Source organism: Carassius auratus, chromosome 44, assembly GCF_003368295.1.
Source record: "Carassius auratus strain Wakin chromosome 44, ASM336829v1, whole genome shotgun sequence".
NCBI classification, from domain to species: domain Eukaryota; kingdom Metazoa; phylum Chordata; class Actinopteri; order Cypriniformes; family Cyprinidae; genus Carassius; species Carassius auratus.
The window spans coordinates 1,352,188-1,370,535 of NC_039286.1; the positions used below are offsets into that span (position 1 = coordinate 1,352,188).

The 18,348-nt window shown below is 36.9% G+C and overlaps 1 protein-coding gene across 5 annotated transcripts in view; it reads left to right on the forward strand.

Annotated features, from left to right (window-relative positions):
• Positions 1-614: 614 nt before the first annotated feature.
• dync1i1a (dynein cytoplasmic 1 intermediate chain 1a) overlaps positions 615-18,348 on the forward strand; it is a 54,174-nt gene continuing 36,440 nt past the window's right edge. Inside the window, exons 1-7 of one of the 5 annotated variants that reach the window (XM_026231589.1) lie at positions 615-1,010; positions 2,069-2,182; positions 2,275-2,389; positions 3,109-3,196; positions 3,506-3,511; positions 7,346-7,405; positions 8,615-8,730. In XM_026231589.1, coding sequence (XP_026087374.1) covers positions 2,075-2,182; positions 2,275-2,389; positions 3,109-3,196; positions 3,506-3,511; positions 7,346-7,405; positions 8,615-8,730 — 493 coding nt within the window. In that variant the 5' untranslated portion in view covers positions 615-1,010; positions 2,069-2,074. The remainder of the gene's footprint in view (positions 1,011-2,068; positions 2,183-2,274; positions 2,390-3,108; positions 3,197-3,505; positions 3,512-7,345; positions 7,406-8,614; positions 8,731-18,348) is intronic. The other 4 variants (XM_026231588.1, XM_026231590.1, XM_026231592.1 and 1 more) reach the window with 4 other exon arrangements.

Genomic DNA, 18,348 nt, shown 5'->3' on the forward strand with positions numbered 1-18,348 from the left:
AATTTTGGCTGTTATATTATTGTATACTTACAATACAATAATATAATCTAAAGGACATGATATGAAGATATGAGAAATATGTTTGCTGTTTTTCGTTCCTGTTAATCTATGACCTATGACTTATTTTATTTGTTTATTTTTGCAGTGATCATTTACATTATAGGCACATTTCGGTTGGCCCATCTTAAACCAGCACACAATATTTTTTTATGTTTTTTTATTTTTTATTATTATTATAATTTTTTTTTAGCCTTGCTCATTTGAACTATGGCTCCATCTAGTGGTGTATAACGATTGAAATGAACACATTCTTCTTCTTATTATTATTATTATTTCTTTTTACTCTTTTCCAAGTTACCCATTAGTGCAATTTTCGTTTACTGCTGAAGAAGAAGAAGAAGAAGAAGGAAAATACGCTAAACCCAGCCTTAAGTGGTAGGTTGGTCTTAGATGGTTTAAGGTGGAAGTAGCTGGTTTTAGCTCATCTCCCAGCCTGACCAGCTAAAACCAACCATACAGTTGTTTTCAGCAGGGATGTTAGGCTGGTTTAAGATGCTTTTTTCCAGCAAGAATATTGAAGTTAAGATCCAAATGAGATTGTTCTTATTGGATTTTGGTTAATTTGTTATCTTGTTAATGGTTATATCACCTAATGTTTACATCTGCACCTCAGGCACATCAGAATGCAGAATATCCGCTAGGTGGCACTGTTGCAGTGGATTAATTTATTTCTACATCTAGCATCATTTCGGAAAGGGAGAGGTGGGATCTGGGATCTTTTAGTTATCTCGAGGTAGCAAGGCGGTCTGTGAGCATCTTGCCACCTCTGAAAAAATGTAGGCCAACTAGCATTACATTTTGCCAACAATTTAGATTAATTTCTAAACGGTCACATCGTATGATCTCAAACATTTTTTAAATCAAAGCGCCGTATTAAAGCGGACGACAGATTGTGTTCATCAGCAGTGATACAGCATATTTACAGTGGACAGCATCCACACTGGGAACAGGTAGGAGGTCTCTCACACACCGACTGCATGTTTCTCATGCTCACATAACCGTGGGGCTTCATACGTGCATTTTGTTGAAACGGCGCGCTGTGTTTTCATCCTTTATGTTCGATGACTTCATAATCGCATATGGTTCATGACGTCACCGTGCTTCTCCTGGTACCCACTGTTAGCAATAGCAACGCTGACATCATTTGTACATCCAAATGGATCATTGTCGGCCACCTGTGTAATATAACTGGATTTCCAATAATTGTATATTCTATGATTCTCTATAATCGAATTTGAGTCTGTTGTGACAACAAATCCAGTATTATGATAGTCCACCTAATGTAGCATCCTCACAGGACCTTATATATCTCTGGACCACATGAACCTGTCCACATCAAACATTTGACGTTTGCATGTGAATTTGCGATCAAAATGCATGTTTTTATTTGATTGATTTGAAATGCATTTGCATTTTGTTTTGTGCCATGTATTATGCCTTAATAAAGCTTTCCTCCGCAGTCTGATATTGTTTTATTGTTAGTACCACTCCATTTCATCTCATTTATTGGTAATGTGAATTATTTGATAAAACATAGGATTTACACTTTTAAGAAGTATTAATCTTAGATTCTGCGGGTACATCTGCCACACCCTTAATACAGAAATAGCTAGTTTGATCTCCTAAATCAGCAACAACAACAAAACTATATATATATATATATATATATATATATATATATATATATATATATATATATATATATATAATGTTGTGGAGTTAGGGGATCAAACTAGGTTTCTAATGCCTCATAAATATAAAAAATAAGTTTGCTCATAAATGTATTGAATTACACGGATAAATGCCAGCCAGGGCATTTCTGTTGAAAACACAAACAGTCCTTCAACTTGAACCAGTGATTTTCACTGCAGTAGAGAGTGATGAACTACTGCTTTTAATGAACAAAACCTCTGAATATGGTAGAACCTACTGTAATCTCCATACGGCCCTGCTTACACTGGGATGGGTGTGAAAACTGTTGGTCTGTGGTGTAACTGTTTTATTGCAGGGTAAAATGGCTGATAAGAGTGACCTAAAAGCTGAACTTGAGCGCAAGAAACAGCGCCTTGCTCAAATCAGAGAGGAAAAAAAGAGAAAGGAGGAAGAAAAAAAGAAGAAAGAGGTGAGAAAAATATTTTAATGACACTTATTCAGAATGTGGTATTACTTAACATGAATATCTGAGTTTGTGTGTGCATTTGTAAATGTAAACAGTCAGAGACACAACAGAAAGCGGAAGCTGTTCCTGAGGACTCAGATTTGGACCGCAAGCGCAGGGAGACCGAGGCCCTCCTCCAGAGCATTGGCATCTCACCCGAACCTCCATTAGGTACACAGTACACAGACCACTGGACCGCACTGAAATATCCATCTGCACCGCAGCCACCTCACTCAACAATGCCTGCCTCCAAAACACAGTGGAAAATTGCCTTTTTACCTTTGCCAAGATCAGGCGGTGTAATATTCTGGGTTCCCTTCATGTCTTTGAATGGGACTTCATCCAAACCTCTTTTTAGGCTGGATTTTCCCTGTTTTTTTTGTCTTTTGGATTCTGCATTTTAGTGTTTTTACTACACCGTACAGTATGTCCCTCATTACTAATCCTGTCAAAGTTGTTTTGTAATTGGTAATGAAATTCTAAGGTTTATCCGCCAAAATAGATCACCCAAATATCTAGATCACCCAAATATCTAGAGCTTTAACATAGACACTAATTAATGCAAATGTGAGCAAATTAAGAAACTCACAATTACTTGTTTTATGAATTATCTCACCACTCTACAGATTTTGTTAGTGATTGTAATCCCTTTATCTGCTATTATCGCCATCTAGTGCAGAGCCATGTGCATTACAAATGTGGACATGGCCTTTTAAATGAAATTAATTCTGATTGCGAATAGTATGAAATAATGCAGTGTAAATAAAAAAAAAACTAAAAAAAAAAAAACATTTTTTCAGATGTAGCTTCTTCTTTTTTTTCTAAATGAAAAAAAAGATGAACAACATTTTATATCTCACAGTTTTATGTTTTTTTTTGTCTGTTCATAGTCCCGACACCCATGTCCCCATCAAAGTCAATGAGCACACCCAGCGAGACAGGCAGCCAGGACTCGGTTGATGGAGCAGCTGCTGGCAGGTATTTAACACCCCTTAATCTTCATGTACCTTCAGGAGACACAAATCTTTATTGTTTTTTAGTATTTGAGAGAAAAACAAATGTCTTCTCCAATGATAGTTCAGTAAGGTAAACAATACTAGCAAGTTAATAACAATCCATTTTATTTTATTTTAAATGCTCTATATATACCACAGTTCAAAAGTGTGGTTGTATATATATATTTTATATATAAATAATAGCTTGTGTTTAAGCAGGAAGAAGTTAATTTGTAACACAAAAGTGTGGCTGATACCCATGTTTCTCTGTCTTTTTATATGGGATCAACAGATATAGGTAAGAATCATTCTGTGGTTCGTGTAATGTGCTCATTTTTTTTTTTCCACTTCATCTGTTAGCTTTAGACATTATAAAAGTATCCAATCTAATTCCACTGATACTGAAATGGAGAGTTCATGAGACTGCCTGATCAATTTAGTGGGCATCTAGAAATCGATAATCAACCGGAGAACTTCCTGTAAGAGAAATATATATAAGGTGATGCGATCGATTTTTAACATACAGCATCAAAAATAACAAGCAGGAGTGTATCAGTTCCGGTAGCAGTGAGGGTTGTTAACAGACTCGTTTTTCTTTCTCTGAAATATGGCCAGATAGCTGCAGTCATGTGGAAAGGGGACGGCTGATGCGACTGCTGCTCTGGCATGTAATTAAGTCTGCAGAATGCAGAAGTGCGGCACGTTTGCCACATGATGTGCGTGTTTGTCCCTGTCAGTGCTCCCTGCAGGGGGCTGGACTGAAGGGATATTTCCAGGACATATCAATGACTTCATCTTTAGCTATGCAGTACCATTGCCTCATGATAGCTTGATTGTCACAAAGGATTTCAAGAGTTGTTTTTGCTTCGAGGTCGGTTGTAACAGTGTCCCGCTCGAAGTGTCTTCATCTATAACTCTTGTCCTCTCCCAGGTCAGGGGTCAGTGGCATTAGTAAGCACAAAACAGACACAAACTATGAAAGGAATGTATCTGCACAAAACCCTAACCCAGAATCCCAAGCAGCTCCTTTGAAGGGAACGTGTGTGCTCTGCTATTAAAGTCGGCGCACAGTTGAAAAAAGCAGAGCAGTTTGGGTCGTCCCCCCGGTGTGACTGCCTGATGCCTGCTGTTACCTTGAGCCTTGACTTCAGCAATTCCTCTCGCATGGTTAAATTGGAGCCATTTGCAACGACGTGAATGACAATATGGTTTTTTAAATGTCATCACTGGTAAAACAGAGTGTCAGTTTGACACGCGACCCCTCTGGCTGTGTAAGCTGAGTGAAAAAAATTAATAGCCATGTTTGTGACTTGTGCTGAAGGTGGAGGAAAAAAGTTTACAAGGTCAACACTGTTTTGACTTGTTTCTATAGGAGGAAATATGCACATCACAGCAAAGCTTTGCCTTTGTGGGTCATATAAGAATATAAAATATATATATGTACATATATATATATATATATATATATATATATATATATATATATATATATATATATATATGTTACGTTCTGGCCACCAATCAAAACACGTCATGTATGAAACTGTGCCTACTGTTTGTTTATCTTCCTAGTCGGCTTAATAATTGAGTTTATGAGAGAAGATAGGCTTTAATATCAGATGGTACTTTGAAAAAGACCTACTTTAACCACCTTTTTTTTTTTTTTTTTAGCGTAAGTGTAAGTGAAGTGCATTTGTAACTTGAATAAGTGAGGCTTCTAGTTCCATCCGCTTCTAGTTATGTTTAGCTGTAAAAAAAAAAAGCCTTTATGCTACTTGATACTGCAAACTGGTATTCTCATCATGTTATTTTAATTTATTATCATAACCATTAACACACTGGTTTGTAGCGCATATAGTTTTACTGTTTACAGAACTTTGTTATTCTTCTAGCTATCTTCCTATAGAAAATGTGAAGCTGACGTCAAGCCACGTTGAGTTCTGGGAAACTTCTTTGTTTATCCGCCATACTGGGAGCATCCACTATTGCGTTTAGGGCAATAGTTAGATTTTTCTGTCATGATTGTGAGAAATGTCATTCATGCTGCATCGAGAATTGCGATAGTAACTCAGATCATCGCTCTGAGAGAAAGCTGGACAATGTAATATGTTTTTTTGCCTTTTCTTTGTGTAAAAACACCAAGCAGGTCGTGAAGACGAAGATGCCGGATAGTAAATCTATTAATGTCAATGATTAAACCTATTGCCTGTCACTCAATAAAAGAGTCACATTGCTGCATTTTTTTACATTTTGATATTGTTTGGTGTAATAATTAACATTACCTTTGCGAGTATGAGTCTCACTCGGCTTGTGAATTAGCAGAACTTGAACAGAGACATTATACATTGCTCAACATAATGCTTAATGTGGCTTTTTTTTTTTGCATGTTTAGGCACCAGGCAATCATCCCCAAGCAGAAGCGTCAAGCCCTTTCAAACCGAGGGGACATGTGCCCCTCAGATTTTTGACCCAACTGGTTTTTGAATCCAGCTTCCAAAAGACAAAAAAAATTGACTAATAATATTTTTACATTTGATATGATCACACCTGTGGGATTATGATCAGCTGCTCAATTCAAATGTGCATTTGCGGTTTGTCTGGCGCTGAGCCAGAGACAGACGTGTTCATGTGTCATCTATCAAATCTTTGAAAATTGAAAAGTGTCAATTGCAGCATTACATTTAAATCTGCCCATGTTGCATCATATCTTCTTTTTAATAGTTTTTGCAGAGTTGCGCAATAAACCATTTGCTGATTCTGTTGAGCTTATGAATTCAATGTCCAATCAGAAGCGTTCAGATTAGTCATCGCTGAAGTTTTTTCAGTGCACATGCTCGCAGACTAAATTCTGCACTTTCTCATTGCAAATTCTCTAATCATAAACTTCAGAGTGTAAATGTGCATACGATGTAATTAAGAGATTCATTTCAGCTCCAAGAGATTAGGAGATTCATAGACAGCTTTATTTATTATAGGCAAACAAGACTTTTTTGAGAGTGCTTAAACTCACGCTAGATTTAAGTCAATGAAAATTTTATTTGATTGTGTAAACGTTCTTGGCTTTCTTTCTGTATAATGAAAGCATTACAACTAGTTACTTACAATGTTTTTTTTATAAATTCAAGTTCAATACAAAATCAGTTGTATTAAAAATATTTTATTACATGACAACCATAAGTAAAAGAGACAGACTTTATAGATTACACTTACATTAGGCTACTGGCCCATCACCCGTTATAGTTGCAAAATTCATTTACTGAGAACAGGAAGCACTTCGAATGCTCACTCACTCATAAGCAGTAATCAGCCCGCCTCAGAACGGCCTTGTGCCTTGTTTATACACAAATCCATGGTAAAATGAAGTGAGCAAAAGACCAAGTTCTTACTGACACGGTCTGGAACTTCATTAAAAATTAAATTCATCCACTGATCACTCTTTCCTAATGTTGGGATCAGAAGGAAGGCATTGCAAAGTCTGTTTTTCCACAGCTTGGCACTGCCACTACATTTTGTTGCCATCTTTATCGTTTGGTTTCTGCGTAGACCTGAATTTGCCTCTCGTTGTTCATCTACTACATGCGCAAACAAGGGGCGGGGCTAAACAGGCAGTGATGTAGAAGCAGGCATTGATCTTTTTCTGTGGAGGTGGTGTTTAGCCACACTATTAAGTCATAAAGTGAAACTTTCCACAACCTTCTGTTTTTGCAGATTGGCTTCAATATAAGCTGTTTTTAGACTAACGAGAAAGTTTTGAGTTCTGAAACCTACAGGATATCTTTATAGTACAATGACCTCTTATATGTAAAGATATCAAAGGAATTTAGATTTCTCAGTTCATGACCCCTTTAATATAATTCATCTTTCTACAGTAACATACATGCCATTCTTTGAAAAGGCCATAAACATGATGCATGAACTTCCTTATTGTTGTTTCAAACTGCATCCCATGTGTGCTGATGTGACTGGTCCTTTCTCACTGTTCTCCTGGCTTGCATGAGGCGTGTTGTTTGATGCTGTGTGTGCTATGATATTTATGTTTGTGTGTGTATGATGGTGTTGTTTCTGCTGAGGTTAATCTTGCACGTTCTCTCCCTCCTGTCCCCTGCGTGACACCCCCTGCTGCCCCCTCCAGGACCTTGCAGTGGGACACTGACCCCTCTGTTCTTCAGCTGCAGGCTGACTCTGAGCTCGGGTATCTCCTCCTCTCTGTCTCTTTCTTTCATTTTCCCTCAGATCTGCTGAACTTTTAAATGCATACACATTTACATGTACAAATATTTTTCAGCAGATGTACATGCATTTCTTTTGACACCTGTTGCCTACATTGTGTGAATGAATTCTTAAATTCTTTATTTTGTATTGACTAAAAAGAATGCATAATTTAAAATGCAAAAATTTGAATTTTAAAAAGCAAGTAAAATTTTAATGAATTTAAATTAAAATGTTATACTTTACCGTATTACTTTTTAAAGCAAATTTCATCAAGACTACTCTTGTTTGAAAGTATGTGTATATAGGAAAAAAGTAAAAACACTAATTTTGTAAAATATTATTGCAATAATAAATATTTAGGCTGCATTATGCTCACCAAGGTGGCATAACGGCAAAAATGATCAAAAATACAGTAAAAGCTAATATCATGAAATATTTGTACAATATTTAAAATAAAAGCACTAATATGAAATATTGTTAAAATATTCATAGTAAAAACACTAATATAGTGAAAAATCATTGCAATTAAAAATGAATAGAAAGCTCAAAAGAAACATGTAAATTTAATACTGTATATTTTGAGGATAACATTTTTGATATATAATGATAAAATCTTGACGTTATTGGTTGAAAAGCAAGAAGATTTATTTAAATATATATTATTGAAGAGATTGTTTTGTTTTTAGACCAAATGTGTTTTAGGTTCCCTTTTGATGTCTAATTTACTTTTTTACATTGATAATCTACGTTTTTCATATTTGTGAATGGTTGTATGTGTGTGTGTGGTATTGCACTGCCTTTGTACCGTAGTGTACCATTGTGTATGCAGCTTTTTCTTTGTTCCTCTCATTTCTCGTTTTTGCTCTCATTCCCCTTTCTTTTGAAGTTTGTCAGGTTCGAGTGTTTTCAGCTGGTCATTCTCCAGCTGTGTGCCCAGGGCTGTATGTGACAGTGATTGATGCACCATGCCATGTACTGAGAATGCTTTAAACATTAGTTCTAGCAGTCAACTGAGGGTCATCCAAACTTACAATGTTCACGGACCTGAATAATGAGCCCTTACAGCATATTAGATGTAACATTGTATTTTATCACTGGGATTCTGTCAATGTGTTATATGCACATGCAATCATGTTCACACTTGTGTCAGCTTGCAGGACATTCATAGTCTGTATTTCTCTCTCCCCAGTCGTCGAACACATAGATTGGGACCTTCTAAGATTACTCAGGTGGATTTCCTGCCCAGAGAGGTGGTGTCCTACTGTAAAGAGACTCAGACACCGCTAGCAGCTCATCAATCTGAAGGTAGATACTTATGATACTTATTTGAAGATGCTACTTTTAAACTAGACTCTAGATTTTCTAGCACAGGAGTGTCAAACTCAAATCCTGGAGGGCCGGATCCCTACAGAGTTTTGTTTCTACCCTGCTACAACACACATACCATGTAGTTTTCAAATAAGCCTGAAGGACTTGATTCGTTGGATCAGGTGTGTTTATTTGGGTTGAATCTAAACTCTGCAGGGCTCTGGCCATCCAGGAATTGAGTTTGACACCCCTGGTCTAGCTGATAATCATAATCTAGAGTGGTTAAACTACATATAAGCTAACCTTGTGATGAAGTAGCTACACTGGCAACTACAAACAAAAATTGCTTATTACATTGAAACTATTAAAGGGGGCAGATATATAACTACTGGTAGAGTAAGTGTTAATTCATTTCAGTAACACAAATCTAAACAGTTCAGCTAAAAACATTAAAGGGGTCATATGACGGATTATAATTTTTCCTTTCTCTTTGGAGTGTTACAAGCTCTTGGTACATACACAAGATCTGTAAAGCTGCAAAGGCTAAAGTCTCAAATCCAAAGAGATATTCTTTATAAAAGTTAATAGTTATCCACGCCTACCTATGATGGCTTGTTCTAACACGCCCCCACATGTCTACATCACGATGTGGGAAGATTTGCATAGCTCCGCCCAAATGTACAAAAAATAAAGTAGGCATAACTTTTATTCTCGCTGTTGCTGCTGGGGCCATTGTCATGGAGACACTGTGAGTTACATTGTGAAAGCAAAACTTCTTTGTTTGTCCTTCCGAAAGAGAAGTTACAGTGCAGAGGAACTATTAGAGCTTGTTGTTTGTCCTTTCTCAGATCACAGATGCAGACATGGTTTTATGTTTATGCAGCGCTATACGCAACACAATGCATGAAAAGACAGTATAAGTCATGATAATCCGTAATTATGTCCCCACTGGATGCAACAAATGCCTCATATGAATGGGTTTTAATTGTTTAATCATGCCGAGACACACAGTATGATGAGCTTTGTAAAAAATGACGCGTTTCAGAAAGGCTGGACAAAGAAGAGAAAAATAATGTACATTATGTGGAAAATAATTTATTAATAATAATTTATTGTTTAACCATAAACCACATAAACACATTGCATTACATCAAATACACCAAATAATATTATTTTTAGCAACGTCATATGACCCCTTTAAGATTTGTTTAATAGTTTACACAAAATGAAACAAAAATATACAAATAGAAACACCAACACCAACACTTCAGGATTAACAGCAGTAATAAAAAAGAATCACTACAAAAGGTTGACTCAAATGAATCTGTGAATTGTCTTTAAATGAGTTCATTTACATGAATCTTCCAGTGAGCCGATTCACTGAAAGGAATCAGTTTAGGAGTGTCTGTGTGATTCATTTTACTACAATATAATGTGACATTCTTTAAAAACAGCACTTTGTCATGCTACATTGTTACATGTGTTATTTTGGAAAGAGCTTATCTTTTGTCACACTAATGAAAAATGTTGTGAGCATTGCTTTCAGTTAGCTATTCCCCAACTCACACACGAACTGTGGGGAGGAAAACAATGCTATTATTCAATTTAAGTTTTCTGGCTAACTATGATGTGAGGTTACAACCTATGCTTAATTCAATTAAAAATAAATGTTATTTAAATATATTTTCCGGATGTTTCTAAAGCACCATTTTAGAGTTAGAACCTATACAGATGTTGCCTGTTGTGTGAAGTGAAATTTATGGAGTGCAAAATCAGACGTTTAGCTACAATTGTACTTGTCAAACACTGTTAAGATCTACAGTAACTTATTTATGCAGTTCTGAAAGGGGCTGTGTGAAATTGAAAGGGACTGCTCGGTGAAGAGCTTTGATTTCCATCGCTGTCAGGTGGGCTGTCATCCTGACCGTCTGGTTCCGTTGAAGAGCTCCAAACCTGTGCAGATTAAGATTCATCTGACCAGCTGTGGCCTCCATTTCCTGAGAGGGGATGTGGGGAGACGGCTTTTTTGCAAAAAGAGATGCCTGCCCATCAGTGGCTCTGCCTGAAACGGCAGAACAGTAACGGCATTGAGTCAGGCTTTAAGTGGATGCAGACGGGTAATTCAAGATGGCTTCTATCATCAGAACATCACTTGGAGTTGTGCCTGCGTTTCTGTGGAGGGCTACCAGTTTACTTTCTCCTTTCTGTTGAGATTGTTAAGCCCAAAGATCAGATCAGGTGCATGATATTTCAAAAATATTGTAGATGAATCCTTTGTAGACCAATTTATATATCCATCTACATTTAAACGATATTATACATCGGATAGTTCACACTGAAATTATTTATTCACCCTCAAGTTGTTCCCAACCTGGCTCTCTTTTTTTCTGTGGAACACAAAAGAAGATTTTGATAATATTCACAGTTTTGGTGACATTCACTTTAATTGTGTGAAGAAAAAAAAAACGATAGTGAATCTTGGTTCAACTTTGGTTATATATGTTTTATTAGCCCTGTAAACATATAAATAAATTATTCATTTATGTGCATGTTTTTAGATACTAGTTCAAATATATCACAAAAAAATACTTAAAAAAATACTTGTACTTAAAAAAAATTACAAATAATTTATTCATTTTTTTTATTTGCAATATTACCTAGTAGAAATTATACAGCTACTGTATAATGATAATACAAAGAGCTATAATAAAAGTCCTGAAGGATAAAAATTTATAAACAATTTTTTTTTCTGGTGTTTACTGTAAATACCATGGTAATGTAATTTAAAACAACAACATCCTAAACATCACTGAATCCCGTGTTTAAGCTTGGAAGCTATGAAAACAAAAGATACAGTGAAATAGCATAACAGGCAATCCTTTAAATGGTTAAATAGTAAACTCGTACCTCATGTAGCATGATACCGTAGTAATAAAACTCCTCGAGCTGTCTGATTTATGAAATGTGAAAGTGCTTAATCAAAGCCACTTTTGCTTGTTTGTAAAAGAATAATGTCAGGATATTTCTCCTTATTAGTTTAAGTGTGGTTCCTACCACAAAGACGGCTTGGCTTCTCCATTCGTTAACTCGACACAGCAGTCAGCGCCGAGCCACCCTCTTCCACAAGTGTACTCTAATGCACTCTATTGACTTCAATCATATATCTGAAGCCAATCATATTTAAAGTGTCATATTTCAATGACATCTTTAAATTTATAGCCTTGTTAAAAAGAAGCTCACATAGAGCTCGGCTAATTTGATTGCATCCCCCAGACTCGGGAGCCAGGCCTGGTATAAAATGCAGATGGTTTGAAAAGCACCCTAAACATCTCCATATGGACGGGGACCCCTAACAAGCGGCTTTCGGGAATATTTGCATAACATCGCTGGTAGTTGTGATGTAAAGCGCAGCTTTTGCTCTTTGGTTTTCTCCGATTTGGGTGTTAAACCTGCGAGCGGTGCACTGGAAATGAGTGTTTTGTGAGACACAGACTTTACCTCGATGCTCGCCATCTCATCTTCTTTTTTTCCATCTGCACTTCACACCGGAATCTCGTGGCTCCTTGATCCCTTCGCTGGCAACAGTTGCTTGCCATGTGATTGGAGACTTCCTGTCATTATAACTGATGTGTTTTTATTCTTTCCACTTCCTTGAAGCCTGATCAGAATTCAAATTGCTGGTGGAATTTCCTGTCAAGGCAGGTCATTTGTTCAGCAAGTGCAACCGCTGACAAGCCTTTGATTGGCCGTTGCCCTTAGCAATCGCACTCTGTACAGTTTATTCGTTTTTTTGAGCTCACAGCTGTCTGTAGGTACAGGTTGTCCGTCCAGGGGAAACCCTGCCCCTGCCAGACCTCTCAGATGAGAAAGAGAGGAAGTATTAATAGGTCTTTCCACCACCTGCTACAGCTTGCTTTCTGTGTTTGTTCAGGTCGGTGCAGAGGTTTCATTCGTTGATTGGTGAAACTAAACAGATGCCTTTTTTCCCTTTCTTTCTTTTTCCTCTCTTGCCCTCTCTTACCCTCTCTCTCTTTTTTCCCTGAGTTGGGGGATGCAGAAACCGCCCAGGTGTTAGCCCCCTGTAGACTGCACTTTAACACTGTCACGAAAGCCAGCAGTGCCTGCAGTTGTACCAGCAGGAGTCAACATGTAGTTTGATTAAGGTCAAATGAACCTGAGCAGTTTCCAGTACGTACCTTCTACTTAGAGTACAATGGCTAAAGATGTGCTTGGTTAAATCTCTCCTGAAAGAATTACTGGTAACACTTTACAGTAACGATTCATTGACATGAGTTGACAATACTTATGCAGCATTATTATTAATCTGTTTAATGTTTATCTCAACGTTTTTTAATATATTAAGATGAAAAGTTGTATCTGTAAACATTATTTAATGTCCTGTGTTAATAAACATTTGAGACCTTACTGTAAAGTGTAAAGAATTATTTCCCTTTGTATAAGCCGGTAGTCTTTTCATGTGTGTGCTCATAGAATAAACCTTAAAATTATGAAAGTATTTTAACCTGGGTTGTATAGAACACTAACTTATCTACAATTCCCGTAGCATTGAGGATCCTCTTCCATTAACATACCACTGTTAAAAAGTTGGGGTCCGTAAGATTTTATGCTCACCAAGACTGCATTTATTTGAGGAAAGGTGTGAAATAATAATTAATAGTGAAATATTATTCAAGTATGTGTTTTTCTGTTTTCTATTTAATTATATTTTATGTATTTTTCACGGCAAAGCTGAATCATGAATAGAAAGTGCAAAAGAACAATATTTATTTGAAATAGAATTTTTTGAAAAACATTTTTTTTTATAAAAAGACATTTTATAAATGTCTTTACTGTCATTATTGATCAATTTAACATATGTACACACACACACACATATTACTGACCCCACACTTAAATAAGAAATGTTTAAGATTCTATGCTACATCTAGGTCACTAATCAGTCAAATTTGTGACACTAATCATGCAGAGGTTTTTCTGTGGCTAATATCTGATGCCTTTGGCTTAAAACACTCAGGCAAAGAATTCCTTAATGGATCCAAAAGGTACTTGGCCACGTGTATTGTGTTCGTCAGCTGTTTTGTTGACCCTAATTTAGCCCTCGTTGCAGGTTTGGTCACGTGCAGCTTCAGCCCTTGTGCTGCCAGCAGTATCAGATCCCATGAAAGATACGGTTTCAGAACGATTTCCGCTGGTGGTCTGCGAAAAGTTGGCAGAAATGAGCGCCAAACCTGTTAGCCAGTGGCTCGTTTGTGGTATAAAAGCCTTCCAGATCTCACCATCAGAGGCATAAGAGCTTAAAATGGCATTATTATGAAGCAACAGCACTGGATGTGTGTAGCACTAATGACTCAGTCAGGGGTTGTGACCCATCTGAACTTTTAACCCCGCTGAGAATCCTGTTTTCTCCAGCCGGAGTTTGACTCACATCAATCTAAATGTGTGTGACTCTGTTTAGGAAAATTGATTGAATCAACTGTTTGCTTCCGTCTCAGCTTCGCAATAATGAATATGGGTAGTGTGAGATGTGTCTAGGTTCTTGTGTGTTGGTTGGTCGGGGATCTTTATCTCCTAAGTGTACATTGTTCTTCACTCAATCAAATTACCCGCCATTCACTGAGCGCCATATTCAAGGCTCCATTTGGCTCTTGGCGAAATATTTTGTGTGAAAGCACTGGCTTGTAATTCTTAAAGACTGCTGGGAGTGGAGAACATTGTAAAGACATGGCTCATCCACTGGACAGTGCACTCTGGGAATATCGGCTTCCCAGTTATATACTTTCCTCTGGCCCGTCCAGTTTCACACTGCGCATATTTAGAGAAAGTGACCCCTGAAAATCTGGCATCCTGGAGTGGAGCGGTAGTAATTAAATGTTAATCTGTAAAAACAGTTTGTGAAAGAACACATTAGGTATTCTCTCTGTTCTGAGGGGAAACAGTTGTTCATTTTTCACCTAAAAATTTAAATTCTTAACCTTTCTCAGGGCTCCAAATTTCCACACAATAAACATAGAAAAAAATAATTTAAAATGTAGTCCTTTTTGTGCATTCATTTCTAGTTTCTTGTTAAAGTGTCCGCCAGTGTTTCCTACAACGACAAGAACACTGCGAGCCACGATGTTCAGTTTGCGCACAAATGACTCTTATGAATCAGTTTGTTTTAACTGGTCTTTTTTCATTGATTAATTAATTTTATATATTTTTTGTTTTGTTTTTATGTTTATGAAACTTGAAAACAGCTTCACACTCGCTTGGAACTTAACCATTTGAATCCGAGTTAGTGAATCATTTAATGAATAGCTATAAACTGACTCCCTAATTGAACTACGAGAAATTTTTTGAAAATTTTATTATTCTGTATTTATTTAAATTCCTCTATATCACGTGACAACATGTAATTAAAAGTACATATTTGCATAGTTTTATTTGTAATAAATAGCGGAACAACAATAATAATAATAGTGGTATATATTAAAAAAACACTTAAAAAAAATTTCATTTGATTTCAAAGTGTTTCATTTTAGGATACATTTTAAGTCAACTATTCCTTTGATAACCTACATTAATGCTTTAAGAGCAGATCTTCAGAAACATAGTCTTCAGCTTTATCTGATAGAGAAGTGGACCTATCAATGAAATGTGGTCCAAATCAGCAGAGTTTGCATGTACTATATGTGTAAGCCATAATAATTAAACGGCTTTAACAGGCTCTGCCACTAATTACCATCAGCCGAAAATAATTATTTAACACTGTGGTTAAAAAAGTCTTCACCCTTGTGCAAGATAGTAAGACCCAAGGTTGGTTAAAAAGCATTGAACTTTATTGCAACCATCATGATACTGAATTTTGTCGTTTCTGTACTGCACTCGGTCACCCCTGTCCTGGAAACCATCTCAAGGAAGTTGAATAGTGCAGAAGGTTTTGGAAATGATGTGATTCTTTGTTTCTCACAATCTTTCTCTTTCTTTATTTAATGTGTGCATGTACTTTTGTGTGTGTGAGTGTGAGTGAGTGGGCTTCTTTTGCTGGAATTTTTCAGGGCCATTAGCTCTGGGGGTCTCCAGTGGGAAGTGGTGATTCACTTTTTTACGGTCACTTTTTTGGTAAACCTGTGGTGGTCCTGTAATGGTTCCTAATTGCAGGCAAACGGAGTTCTAACTAACTGCTAATCTGAAAGACATTACAGGGACTTTGCAAAGACCACCATAGCCAAGCAGCCGAAAACAACAGTGAATGTCAATTGATCCCAGCAAAACATATTGACTCGATTAATTCTTTTGAGTTGTCGGGTCAGAGTCTGACCACTGAATATCTCAAGCGTCGGAATAATTTTAATGTTTGATGACACAGCTATGATTATTAACAGTCCGGCTAATTGAGATTAGAATTATTATTTTTTTCAGGTCATTCTCAAGCGCGGCACAAGTTATACTTGCTGTGAAGGAGGCCTACTTAAACCATCTCAAAATCTTTTGTTTCTGGCACATGCATTTAATATCACCTTGACAAACAGTTTTGCCTTGTTGAGAGTGTGTTGCAGTTGGTGTTTCATGAACAGCAGTTTTCTGAGGGTCTCATGATGACTGTGGTTAAGGCTTTTGCCCATAGCCTTGCCATTCGGGACCAGCTCGCCCTCAGTGTGGGTTTAGCAGGGCGTATGGGTCACATATGGAAGCGTTTCTTGCTGGCGTGTTGTTTCAGCTCTTTTATACAAGAGAAAAGCTGAGGGTGTCAGTGTTCACAAAACTAAAGGTTAGCCAAAATTCGCTCTCATACAACAGTGGTTGCTATTTTCTTCCATCTCCATCCCAGGGAGAGTCATGTCGCATTTAGATACTGTTACATTTACTCTCTTTTGATCTGCAATGTCAGAATTAATTGTTGGCATTAGAGATGATGTCTGTCTTTTCTCCCTTTGCTCCTTGCTGAAATGCCTAGACTTTAAATTCATCGAAATCATCTGACTCTGGTTTCAAGCCCAAAAAGGCCTGAATCCCCAATGGTTTGGATCGAGATTGGATGCCAGTCAAAAAAATCTGATATCAGACAATACAGTGTCTTTCACAGTAGGTGGACCTCGCCAATCTGGACCCAGATGATTACAATTTTCCTTTCTTACCGCCATATAATAAGATACATGAAACCACCTCAGCCAAAAAATCGGCCCCTGTCCACGGAGCCACTATAATAATATTTGCCATCTGATGTGTGTTGAACATCTGATGGGATACTGTTTCATCCCTCTGAACAGTTCAACTTTTTCCATGCAGCACACAAAAGTTGAAAGTCCCGTATTCCTCAGGAACTTCTAAGATCACTGTAAAGTCAGGTGAGGCGGTGTACAGGACTGGGTGGTTGGAGGATAGCTGCTACAGAGGGTTTCTATTAAATATTTCAGGTCTGCATAAAAAAATAAAAAAATAAATAATAATAAAAAAATTATATACATATATATTGTATTTATAAGAAAATAATGTTACATTTAATGCAGTTTTATGCAATAACTGATATAAAAAGGTAATATTTTGTGTGCTGATTGAATGAGTTGTTTTGGTTATGTACTGCAGGGGACATTAGGGGGCACTCTTAGCACATCATCCTCATAGAAACTGCAGCAGCATTCAGACTTCTGCTGCTTTGAAAAGCCATGAATTGTGAACTTAAGTAAATTCCACGATATAGTTTATTAAATAATTGATTTCCGGTCTATTTCACGTGTATTATAAACGTTATTAATAAGCGCTTTGGAATAGTGCATTTTACTGCTGAAAGATCGCAATCAGTTTATTTTATCACCAAGGTTTTAGTCATAAATTCTATTATTTACATATTTCACTAAGCACTTAAATAAATCGTGAAATCAAAGAATTTTAGCCAATATGCCATCTCTCTTTGTGACTTGTTGAAAAGTGAGTTTTAGCTCATTGCCTGAGCTGAGTTGCTCATTTTGACAGGCAAGGGTTTGGAAAGTTTGAAGTCATGAGGTTTAATCATGCTCTGTGGCCAGTCTGTGCATGGCGTGGCATGATGACTCCTTTAAAGATGTGGTTCTGGGAGCAGGCCAGCTTCACTGGCACCACATTTGCGGGCCAGAGACCCGTTGCATAATGTAGGTTCATTACTAGACCAGAGCCTTGGTAGGACAGGAATATAGGATCTGGAACAGTAGACGCTCAGTGAAAGGAGGAACTAATCATTTTCATTAGAGTTTGTGATTAATGTCAGTCTGAGATGCTGTAAGGGATTCATTTCATGTCACATATAGAATTCAAGGATCGAGGATTTTTTTTTACAAACTAAAAAGCATTGTTGCAGAGCCTAATTAGTTTGACTTGTAAGACTTAGAGGTTGAATAAAAGAAATGTAAACTATTCAAAAGATTTATTGTTATGTTAAAAAATACAGAATTAGTCAAACAGCTGTAACCAGACTAGGTCATTCAGGGAACCCTGTCTGTGTCCATCTTAAATAGCATTTAGTTTCTTTCTTTCTCATTGTTGAAATTTGTGGTTTGAATTTTTATTTTTTTTACAATGACCTAAGTGTCATGTTCTGTTCTGATTAGTAAGTAGAGTGTATTTCATAGCCATTTACTA